The sequence below is a fragment of the Nicotiana tabacum genome, chromosome 8 (genome assembly GCF_000715075.1).
Source record: "Nicotiana tabacum cultivar K326 chromosome 8, ASM71507v2, whole genome shotgun sequence".
NCBI lineage: Eukaryota > Viridiplantae > Streptophyta > Magnoliopsida > Solanales > Solanaceae > Nicotiana > Nicotiana tabacum.
In genome coordinates, this window is record NC_134087.1 from 33,764,452 (window position 1) to 33,776,652 (window position 12,201).

The following is a 12,201-nucleotide window of genomic DNA, read 5'->3' on the forward strand; positions in this document are numbered from 1 at the left end:
AGTATATAGAGAACCACTTCTGTCAAAATAATTCTTATCTACAGAATATTGAAATATTATGATATTAAGCCAACCTCACCCCGACTAGCTTCGATTGAGGCGTCATTATTGTATTTTCATGGCACAGAGAGCATAGCCTCCATTGGATTTTCCTTTTTTTTAAAAAAAAAAAATGGAAACCAGCCCCTATTTGGTTGCCATCAAAGTTTCCCCTGCCTTTGTTTTCTCCTTAATTTGCTAAATTGTCTCCACATAAACGAAGAAAGCGAAACAAAAGTAAAAGGAAAAAACGAAACATAAATAAAGCCAATACTTTGAGATCATTAATCTCATTTAGTGCCCCTCAACTGTTTGGATTCACAAAGTACGGTGTAGCACGCGAACACAATGAAAACTCTGTTAAATGTAATGCAACACCAACACATCAGTCAAAAGCTGAAATGCAAGGAATTAAGCCACTGAACTGAGCATGCTGCATACAAATTTGCCCTCTGAGACAACTAGCTTCTCCCCTTTAATGACTGCATCTAGTGGTAGAGGACTGAAACTCCGAGATGGGCCATAGAAATGAGGAAAGACATTTGCGTCATCGATAGCTTCGTAAACCAACCCATTCCCAAGCTGCAACAAAATAAACCCTATCATAACAAGAAAACTTCTCTCATCTGTTGATCAAACATATCATATTTAGATTAGAAAAGCCAAACAAATGTTGATTGTATTATCAAATATGATAATCAACATGCAGAAAAGAAAAGGAAAACTGGTACTCATAAACGGTGAAGTCAAGAAGGCAGTACTACTAGCCTTTTTAGCATCGATTTGCAGCAAGTACAAATCATCCTTAACATTCAGGAAAAAGTTCAGCAAAGTTGATTGAACCTGCAAGTTCAAAAATTTCAAGTTAGAGTGAGGACAAAACCGGCTCAACTAAATGCAATCTAAAGATAAAAAGTTAACTGTTCTCTAAAATATGCGAAGTCACAAGTCTAATATTACATTAGATTATTTTTCTCTGCAACTAACTAAGCTATACAAAACCCTAATTTTACTTACTATTGATTTCTTATATGCAATAACGATCTCCAACTAGTTCTGGAAGTATTTCACTTTAAACATGTACAGTATAAGTTCCTGAAGATAGGCTTCTTTTCTTCTTTTTCCTGTCAGGAGTTTTGATTTTTGGGTCATAGTTGTGACCACAAATTGTCCCTACTTCCTAACCTGCGTGTCATAATTTGATTTTAGAAGTGAAAAACACTTGGAATTTTTATTAATTAGGAGTTCAAAACAGAAATTGCTCTATAAGAGGTGCTTTCCATAGTAAGGGATAGATAACTGAACAACTGCAGCAATAAGAACTTGAAATTTATAATATGTGTGAGGTACAGTCTCATGTTATGTGGTTATTAATCAATAAACAAGTAGCTCTGAGACAAATTAAAAGTTCTTTTTGCATTAACTTGGTTGAAACTAGAAATTTAGTTCATAATTAAACATGAAATATAGGGTCCAACACAATTTCTCTTGATAAGATAATTTTTCATTTGGAAATCTGATTTTTTTGGTAAGTAATTTCATTAATCACCAAGAAAATTCGTAGCTCAACTAATACAGCTATCTATCCAAAAAAAAATCAACACAGAACAAAAAATCCTACAACACTACCAGCCAAAAAGGGCAGTCTGGTGCACTAAGCTCCCACTATGTGCGGGGTGGGGGAAGGGCCGGACCACAAGGGTCATTTCCCTGCAGAAATGCAAGAGGTTGTTTTCACGGCTCGAACCTGTGACCTCCTGGTCACACGGCAGCACTACCAGCCAGCAGACTAAAAAAGAAACTTTATATATCTAGTAGCTCCTCTCACATTGCATACATATGCAATTTCCCTCGAAATACGGTCTTGTCCCTTGCTAATCTTCTCAAATAATATCTGATTTCTCTCAACAAATATGGCACGAAAAACTTCAATATAAACCATCTTGACGATATTTGCTTGTTTAGATTTGCCTTTAGAGTTCCTGATGATCCAAGTTGTATGCTGCTCACAGTTATCTATTGCAACTGGTTGCCTCTTCATCCAGTTATCAGTCACTATTTTACATAATGCTATCTGTTGTGAATGTGTAGGTATTGGCCCCTTTCGTCATGGTAATCTTGTTGACAGCAGATAGGGTTTGAGTAGAAGACCCTATCAGACTTTTATAGAATTGAATAATTTCTGCTTTGATGGCTTTAGGATTAGTTAAATTAGTTCCAGCATCAAAAGTGAATTCAAAAATCTGTTTTCTATGATTCCTTCCCTTCCTCACAGTAACAGAAATTAACTGGTATTAGAGTCTCGCAGCTAATCCATTTAGCTCTAGATTTCTGCTTCATGACAGTTTCCTCAATCATATTCCACTTCTCTAGATTCTATAAAGTCTTCCTCTCCATTACAAAAAGTGCATAAGAGAATTCAGTTGGTAGCTTTTCTTGTATTGTAGCCAAGTCCAATCTAGCCTGCTCAATCTTCTGAGAAATAGATTTAAATTCCTCAGTGTTAAGTCTTCTTAGCAATGGTCTTCAAGCCCTTCAGCTTCATCCATATGTTTTTCATAGGGTATGTTGCCAGTTGCTTCCCCCAGACTTCCTCTACCACAGTTAAGAATTGACTATGTTCCACCCAAACACTGAAAACTCGAAAAGGCACTTTAAAGTTACAGCTTGTTGGCCTTAGTGCCAGAAATATTGGTGAGTGACCAGAAACACTAGGTAAATCATACTCAGTTCGTACATGGCCCCAACACATCATCCATTCATAATTGCCAACGGCTCTATCAAGTTTGCTACAAACTCCGCCGATAGTCCACCTTTACATCAATAAAATTCTAAATTATTAAAAGGTTCACTTTATCAACTTTTGGATTCGGTGTCATTATAATAAGATAAAAACTCAAAGTTTACCTTAGTAATCATGATTCCTATATAGACCATATTCACCAAATATAGATGTTTGAGAGACCAAATGATGTGTCTCATCTTCAAGGTACAATAAATCAATGGCCCAACCTCCTTTGGGCTAAAATAAACTCCAGTTTTGCTTCACTTTTAGTCTCTAGTCGCTAACATGTCTCCTTCTTATATTTCTAATCTTTCACGAGTCCTTTATCTGTGAAACTATGACGACATTTTAACTCACCATGTCAAGGTTGCCTTTGGCCCATATGAAACTATAGTGCTACATCACTTCATTGTATGTTTTCTTGTTTTTTCAAGCAAGAAAAAGTTACAGCAGAAAAACATAAAGAAGTCTAACGAGAAAAAGAAACAGTCATATAAGAATGAAAACCTCATGTAGCAATCCCTTAGGAGGATGGCCACTTATAAAAACTAATGTAATACTTATAAAGTTAAGCATTCTTTTTGTAAAACTACTTTTGTAAAATAAACTAACCCCAAAAAAAAATATTTTCAATACTTCCATGATTAGGAAAAGAGTTAAAAGTGTTCTAACAAAACTTTGAAACTAGTTTAGCAAATTGTTATAATAATTTATTAGCAAAAATAGGCCCATCAACAAGGTTTGACATATGACATCTCTGTTAGATAGTTATGTGTAAATAGTCTTAGTCGCATGTGAAGTAGGAGTAGAATATGTCCTAGTCCCAAAAGTAATAGGAGTAGAATATGTCCTAATATCATATGTAGTAAGAGTAGAAGATGTATTATATATAGGGTTCATTGTATCATTGTTAATAAATAGATTTTTCTCTCGTGCATTCTCACATGATATCAGAGCTTCAGTGAGAAAATTATTGATGTGCGTGATTCCAACGACATCCGGGAAGAAAAATCTTGTCGCCGTGCAATTTTCCGGCAACTTCGTCTTGTTCCCAGGGTTCATCACTGCTAAAGTGGTACTGTGCATATACCAGTAGTCCAGTACCACCATCGGATCTGAAACCCTTGTGCGACCAAACCCCAAAAATTTCAGTCCTATCGGAATAGAAAAGTCAGTCACCGTGTGTCTTTTCGGTTGACGGCTCAAGATTGATTTGGGTTATCTACTCATTGGTAAGTGTTGTGTGAAAACCAACACTACCATCTTGTTTGGAAACAGTCAATTGCTCCGGTAGAAAGTCCCTCGTGCGCCTCCGCGCGCCTCAAGAACTAGGGTTCCGGCAAGCTACAATAACTTTTCTGGCGCGTGTGAGCCATTCAGGCCACTTTTTGGCAAAACTTTTTCAGGACAACTTACTCGTCCAGTGATTCCGAACCCACCCTATAAATTACATCAAATTCTGACATCTTTTATTTTTTCCGGTGTGAACAGTGATTTCCCGGCATGAATAGCAATTTCCAAAAAGTTCATGTGTTTCTAGTAGTGTTTTAGAACCTATTTTATAGTATGGAATTCGACTTATTCTCACTGTTTTCAAATTTTTCCAGCGACTTTTCGGCCAACTTCTGTTTATAAGCAACCACCTGGTTTTGTTGCTAGGGGGAGTTTAGTGGCGTTGTATGTCGAATGATCAGCTTGAAGATATTTGCACCAAGTCCCTCACTGGTCCTCATATTAGTTAGATATATAACAAGCTCAGTACAAATGATTTGTATGCACCGGCTTGAGGGAAAATGTTAGATAGTTATGCGTAAATAGTCTTTGTCCCATATGTAGTAGGAGTAGAATATGTCCTACTCCCATATGTAATAGGAGTAGAATATATCTTAATCCCATATGTAGTAAAAGCAGAAGATGTATAATATATAGGATTCATTGTATCATTGTTAATAACAGATTTTTCTCCCGTGCATTCTTACAATCTCAACATAGAAGCATCTCTTTAAAAGTGCAAGATACAACTATATATAAAAAAAAAACACCTTATCAAACACTTAGTAGAGGAATATTTCTTTTTCATAACAACACCTTTCGAGACTCATACCAAGCATAAAACTTAACTTCAAATCTCAAATACAAATATTAGGTCTCCAATCATTTTCCCCATGTTCAATTCAAATACCAAATTTAATACTGATATTGCAAGACTTGGGCTTAAACACCCCCAAAATAGCCAAATCATTCACCAAAATCAAGTTACCAAAATAGTAGAGTAACAACAACAACAACAAACCCAGTATATTCCCACAAGTAGGGTCTGGGGAGGGAGGGTAGTATGTACGCAGACCTTACCCCTACCTAGTGAAGGTAGAGAGGATGTTTTCAATAGACCCTCGGTTTAGAAGAGAGGGGGAGGGAGAAAAAGAAGAAGAAAAAGAGGGGGGAAAATCTTAAGTAGTACTAAGTACTAACAACAGGAAATACGATAAAAGAAGCGAACTAGATCACATGATATAGTAACGATCTACATAAGAATATGCAGGAACATGAGTGCTACTAAAATAACTGGTAAGAAAACGAGAAACTTTCAACTACCTACTAACCTTCTACCCTAATCCTCGACCTCCACACCTTCCTATCAAGGGTCATGTCCTCAGTAAGCTGAAGTCGCGCCATATCCTACCTAATCACCTCTCTCCAGTACTTCCTTGGCCTACCTCAACCTCTTCTCAAACCTGCCATGGCCAGCTTCTCACATCTCCTGACAGGAGCATCAGTGTTTCTCCTTTTTACGTGCCCGAACCATCTCAGTCTCGACTCCCGCATCTTTATTCCCCACGAGGCCACTTCCACTTTATCCCGAATAGCTTCATTCCTAATCTTATCTCTCTTGGTATACCCACTCATCCATCTCAACATCCTAATTCCTGCTACTTTCATCTTCTGCACATGTGAGTTTTTGATTGGCCAACACTCCGCCCCATAGAACATAGTTGGTCGGACCACCACTTTGTAAAATTTACCTTTTAAGTCTTGGCAGCAATTTCCTGTCACATAAGAGTCGGACGCAAGCCTCTATTTCATCAATCCCTCTCAAATACGATGTGCGACATCCTCGTCAATCTCCCCGTTACCCTGGATAATAGACCCGAGATACTTGAAACTACCTTTATTGGGGATAACTTGAGTATCAAGCTTCACATCCACGTGTGTCGCATGAGCCCCGTCACTGAATTTGCACTTTAAGTATTCTGTTTCAGTCCTACATAATAGAGTATTATATAAAAATATTTATTTAAGCAAAAAAAAATTTCCTATAAGCAAATGTCAATCTCAAATTTCAAGAAGGGCGAAGAATATTCACAAGAATAACAGGATCAATTATATGTAATGCATTTAATAAATCTAGAAAACTTGGGGTGTTACAACTCTCTCTTCCTTAATAAAATTTCGTCCCAAAATTTTACCTGAAATTAGTCTCGGAACAAATGTGGATATTGTAGTCGTATATCCTCTTCCTGCTCCTAAGTAGCTTCCTTGTCAGAATGATTTCTCTAAAGGACTTCTACTAAGGGAATTATCTTGCTCCCAAGCTCTTATACGTCATGTGCCAAGATCTGAATAGGTTCTCCTTCATTAGTTAAATCAGGATTGACTTCGATGGATCTGATAGGAAGAATATGAGATGGATAAGAGCGATATCTTCTACGCATAGAAACATGGAACACATTATGGATCTTATCCAACTCAAGTGGCAAAGCTAGCTTATATGCAACTATACTACTCCCTCAAGTACTTCTAAGGTCCAATAAATCGAGGACTAAGTTTTCCCTTTTTGCCAAATCTCATAATCTTCTTCCACGGAAAAACCTTTAAAAAAACCTTATCGCATTCTTGATGCTCAATTTCACGCCTCTTAACATCAGCATAAGACTTCTGCCAGAAACAATTTTCAAACGATCCTTGTGATTTTCACCTTATCTTCAGTCTGTTGACCAATTTCAGGACCAAGCAACTTTCTTTCTCCCACTTTACTCCAACAAAGAGGAGTTCTAGATTTCCTTCCATATAAAGCTTCATAAGGGCATGCCTATACTTGTCCGGTAGCTATTATTGTAAGCAAATTCTATCAAGGTCAAGTGTTTGTCCCAACTAGCCTCAAATTCAATAATACACGCTCGAATCATATCTTCCAAGACTTATATTACCCTCTCGGACTGGCCATCTGTTTGTGGATGAAAAGAAGTATTAAAATTCAACCTGGTACCCAAAGCTTCTTGCAAGCTAGACCAAAATCTAGATGTAAACTTTGGGTCTCTGTCAGACACAATAGAAATAGGAATTCCATGCAGGCTCACAATCTCATTAATTTGTACCTCCGCCAAAAGTTCAAGTGAGTAGTCCGTTCTGATTGCCAAGAACTGAGCACTCATAGTTAGTCTATCTAGACTACAATGACCCAAATTGTATCATGCTTCCTTAAGTCATCATCATTAGGAACACACAACCTAACACAACCTATTTTTATAGAATAGGTTGCCATCTTTTTCACAAATAAAATATGAGCTCCCCAAGGCGAAACAGTGGGACAGATAAAACCTTTCTCAAGAAGTTCTTGCAATTGAGCCTTCAACTCTTTTAATTCAATTGGAACCATTCTATATGGAGCGATAGAAATAGGAGCAGTTGCAGGAACAAGCTTTATAGGAAACTCAATCTCCCTTTTTGGAGGAGATCATGAGGAAAGTCACACACGGTTGGTATATCCTTAAAACTTGGACTCTCTAATTGTGTACCGACAATATGAGCAAGATAGGCATCGCAACCTAGGCAAATCATCTTCTTTGCCAAGACCGCAGAAATAATATTAGATGTCAATGAGCTTTCTCCCCGTACAAGTAATGTCTCCAAATTTTCAAGGCAAATACAATTGCAGCAAGTTCAAGGTCATAAGTGGGATAATTCAATTCATGTGATTTCAGTTTTCGAGAGGCATAATAAGCAATCACTTTTCCTTCTTGTAACAGAACACAACCTAAGCCACGACGAGATGCATCGCTACATATCATATACTTTTTTCCTTCAGTTGGTAGAGTAAGTACACAAGCTTGTGTCAACAAGGATTTGAGCTTCTCGAAGCTCTCTTAACACTTGTCATCCCACACAAACTTGATGTGTTTCCCAAAAAGTATGGTCAAAGCAGAGGCTACTTTGGTAAAATAAACTAACAAAAAAAAGGAAAAAAATAGAACCATTTTTAATACTTCCATAAGATTAGGAAAAGAGTTCAAGTTCTAACAAGACTTATGAAACTAGTTTAGCAAACTGTTATTATAATTTATTAGCGAAATTAGGCCCATGAACAAGGTTCAACATATGACATCTCAACATAGAAGAATCTCATAAAATCTCTTTAAAAGTGCAAGATACAACTATATAAAAAAGTAGTACCTTATTAATTTATCTCAACACTTTTGGCCTTATCAAACACTTAGGAATACTTTTTTTCATACAACACCTTTCGAGACTCATATTAAGCATAAAAGATAAAACCCAACTTCAAATCTCAACTACAAATATTAGGTCTCCAATCATTTCCCCAAGTTCAATTGAAATACCAAATTTAGTATATTACAAGACTTGGGCATAAACACCCCCAAAATAGTCAAATCATTCACCAAAACAAGAGTCTATTATACAAAAATATTTCTTGAAGCAAAAAGAATTTTCTTTCAAACAAATAACAACAACCCAGTAAAATCCCACAAAGTGGGGTCTGGGGAGGGTAGTGTGGACGCAAATCTTATTCCTACTCCAATGGGGCAGAGAGATTGTTTCCAATAGTCCCTCGGCTCAGGAAGATGAAAATAAAACAAGAAGAGACAAATGTCAAACTCGAATCTCAAGAAGGGTGAAAAATTCACAAGAAAAATAGGATCAATTATACTACATTTAATAAATCTAGAAAACATGGGGTAACACACCTCAAGACTAAGAAATTACTCCAAAATTAGAAGTCTAGTAAACATAAGTACTTTCCATCCTTAGCATTTCGAAAAACTAATCGTAGTTATAACTTAAGTCTAGAGACAAGGACTTAATCGAAGTAATCATGTAAGACATAGAATTTCATTTTTTTCTTAACCAAACATAGATTTCAAATTGACATGAATCTCGGTGACAATGACCTAAGAACTGACAACTGGTATAATAATTAGATAATGGAATGCATGCCTCGAGAAACAACTCGCATACTCTGTCTCCGCAAAAAAGAAAAAGTCAATACACCAGGCACTACACTTATAATTATTGTATTTGTTGCTATATATCAATATTAACCCTGAAACTCTTGGCAAATAGCCAGTGTCCTAAAGAAAATCCGGTAAAGGACGTGGAATATATATATACTCACATAAACACACATATAATGAGTAACAACAATGGTTAAAGAGCCTACATAGCTATGTTGCAACAAAAACAATAACATGCCCAGCATAATCGCACAAGTGGGTCTGGGGAGGGTCTTGTATAAGCAGATCTTACCCCTACCTTGTGAAGGTAGAAAGGTTGTTTCGAAGACCCTCGGCTCAAGGACAAAATAAAAGGGGACAGTAGTATTAAGCAGCAATAACAGCAATATAGTAACAACAACGATATAGTAAAATAACTGAAGCGAAAGAAATAAGTCAATAACAGGTAGAAATATAACTCAACGAAAAAAGAGAAAAGAATACAAGAATAATACTACTGCCACTGGGATGACAAAGGAATACATAACTAGGTTACTTTTCTAAATTTACTAAATACAAGTATAAAAAATGGAGTAAATAACTAAATTTATGGGTGGATAACTGTTTCCTTTTAACCTGGACTAGCTCCACAAAAACCTTTTTAATATCATCCTATATTTCAAATGTTGCATGTAATATATTAGCCACTGTCAGCAATCTCTAAGTTTCTACATTAAGCAATTAAGCATCACCTCTACATGGAAATCATCACAATTTCATTCCAGGGGGTCGAATTTAGTAGCTAAATAATGAAGGAGCGTACTATTCAAGAGATGTACTTCACGGAACAACTATTGAAACTGCATTTGAACCATCTACTAATAATTAGCTAAAAAAATTGGTACGCCAGCACTTCTTCTATGGCATATCATGACCTAACTGCACTATCATTTACACGTGCTTTTGTGCTAAATCAGGCACTCCAAACCTTATTTCATTGGTCGTATCAATAGTTTGTGGTCTTTTTCTATAACTCCACAGTGGAGCTTGCTGAGTAAAAGCAAAATTATCGTGAAACGCAATTCCGCTCTTCTTCTCACAACCAGTAGAGTATAAACAAGATGAAGTAGAATTTTGGACGTTTGGACACGGCTCGACTATTATTCAAGCCAAACATGACCTCAATTCAAGTGTCATACAAGCTACATGTGCAAGTTGATCTTGGCTAGCTAAGACATACTTGAACACAGTTAGCTCAACTCGAACTCAGTTGGCTGGCTAAGAGAAACAAGTCGAGCTCGAGCTCGTCTATGGATCTAACTCTACAAAAGCTAGTCCACAAGCATGTTAAAACAACTGAATATCCGCTGAGTGGCATATCAGCTAATGGTCATTAGTAGAAATGGCAAAATGGTTAAAAGAAAACAGTTATCCACCCATACTATCCATTAGAAAATGGGTTAGATAAAGAATTTTTTAGAAACGGGTCGAATATGGATAAGAACCATATTATCCACTTAGAAAATGGTTAACCAAATGGATAACTAATGTGTTTAACTTTTACATTTGTTCAGCCTCAAATTAGGGGTTCCTCAAGTTTGCGAAACTAGTAATTCTCCCAAAAGTGATCATATTAAAGAAGTCATAGATAATATGGATGGATAACCCATTTTTCATGATCTCAAATACGGACCGGGTCAGATAATTTATCCGTTTTCTAAATTACCCATTTTTAACCCGCTCATATCCGACCCAGCCCGCCCGTTTGCCACCCCTAGTCATAGGGATACAATTTTGAATAACCAGTTCTTGACATTACAAAAGCAAAGGTACCACACGCTACACATCAATTGCATTAGCTTATGGTTTGGCGCTGTTTTTTTTTTACATAACTGTGGTGTCCCGTACACCAAGGGATTGTGTTCAGGACAGATACCTATCTCTCAGGAAAACAGATGAAGTTGATATTGTTAGACGGTTCACTATGTTAAATGCTTCTGTTAATCATGGCAATGGTTTACTCGTCCTGTAAGAGATTCAGATGTCTCTATCACAAGTTCCATATCCTGTGAAATAGCGAAAATAGAGGAAACGGGTGGGCGGCTAGACCTTCCGATTTGGCATTTATCAAAGGCGGATTGAAAAAGAATAATCTAAATGAACGTGGAGTAAGTAAAAGAATCTAAGAGAAGAGGGAAAGATAGACAAGCGTCAGCTAACCTGGTCGAGCTTACTGAGATGTATATAGCCAGTGGTTCGGTCAAGCTTCCCCCCAAAAGTGCTGCCAGTTTTCTGCAGCAATTCCCACTCCTCCAACGGACTGATGCGGTAGACGAAATCACCTGCCCCCTCTCTCCCAGTCATTTCTTGCGTACTTGGAAGTGTGGAATGGTGCAAACCCGGATTTCACCAACTTCTTTTAGCCTAAATGGTCCCTTAATTTTGGGTTAGTATTTTTCGAGTTAATACAGTGACAGCTCGTTTGGATGGTTTCTAATTGTTATGTACCTATCATATTATATTGTATTGAATTATTTTGATGTATATAATATTAGAATATATTGTATTGTTTATATTGTTTCGTCATATTATGCATCAACAATATAAAGAATAAATTTACAATATTACAAATAAAAAATAAAGCACGAGGTAAAATTATTATATTAAAAAAAGTAGGGTAAAGCATAAAATATGATTATATATAATAAGGAAGTGAAACATGAGAGAGAAAATAAGATAACAACGTGAATACACCAAATTGGCCGTTGCATAAAGTATCACTTTTCGTCGTTATGTAACATCAGAGTTAACGGTACGATACAATAAAATTTAAGTAACAAGCAAAACAAATATTGTATTTAAAATAACAATACGATACAATACATTAAGTAACAACCATCCAAACAAGTTGTGAGTGACGATTCAAGGTATAAGAATGACACACTAAGGGGTCGTTTGTTTTGAAAATAATTTATTTCGGGGATTAATTATGTCGTGATTAAGAATATTAGGATTAGCTACGGTGTGGGCTATAACACACGAAAATATAGAAACCAGGTCGAATCTCGTTTTATGAATCTAAAAAGGCAAAAATGAGGAACGATCATGGAGGGGCAGTGACTATTGTTCCATAGGTCATTTTTTATG

General features: G+C 36.5%; 1 protein-coding gene across 1 annotated transcript; it reads right to left on the bottom strand.

Annotated features, from left to right (window-relative positions):
- Positions 1–297: 297 nt before the first annotated feature.
- Positions 298–11,494, bottom strand: LOC107768738 (uncharacterized). Its single transcript, XM_016587878.2, has 3 exons — positions 11,275–11,494; positions 808–882; positions 298–621 (listed from the first exon to the last, which is right to left on the bottom strand). Exons 1-3 carry the CDS (start codon positions 11,416–11,418, stop codon positions 451–453), a joined length of 390 nt encoding a protein of 129 aa, XP_016443364.1. The 5' UTR covers positions 11,419–11,494; the 3' UTR covers positions 298–450.
- Between the last annotated feature and the right edge of the window lie 707 nt (positions 11,495–12,201).

What these genes read in the sequence shown, in the direction of transcription:
- LOC107768738 (XM_016587878.2), bottom strand. Translation starts at nt 11,418, where the DNA reads ATGACTGGGAGAGAGGGGGCAGGTGATTTCGTCTACCGCATCAGTCCG. An exon ending in ATCTCAGTAAGCTCGACCAG is followed by an intron (nt 883 to 11,274) that starts GTTAGCTGACGC and finishes TTGAACTTGCAG; the next exon opens with GTTCAATCAACTTTGCTGAA. An exon ending in TGCAAATCGATGCTAAAAAG is followed by an intron (nt 622 to 807) that starts GCTAGTAGTACT and finishes ATTTTGTTGCAG; the next exon opens with CTTGGGAATGGGTTGGTTTA.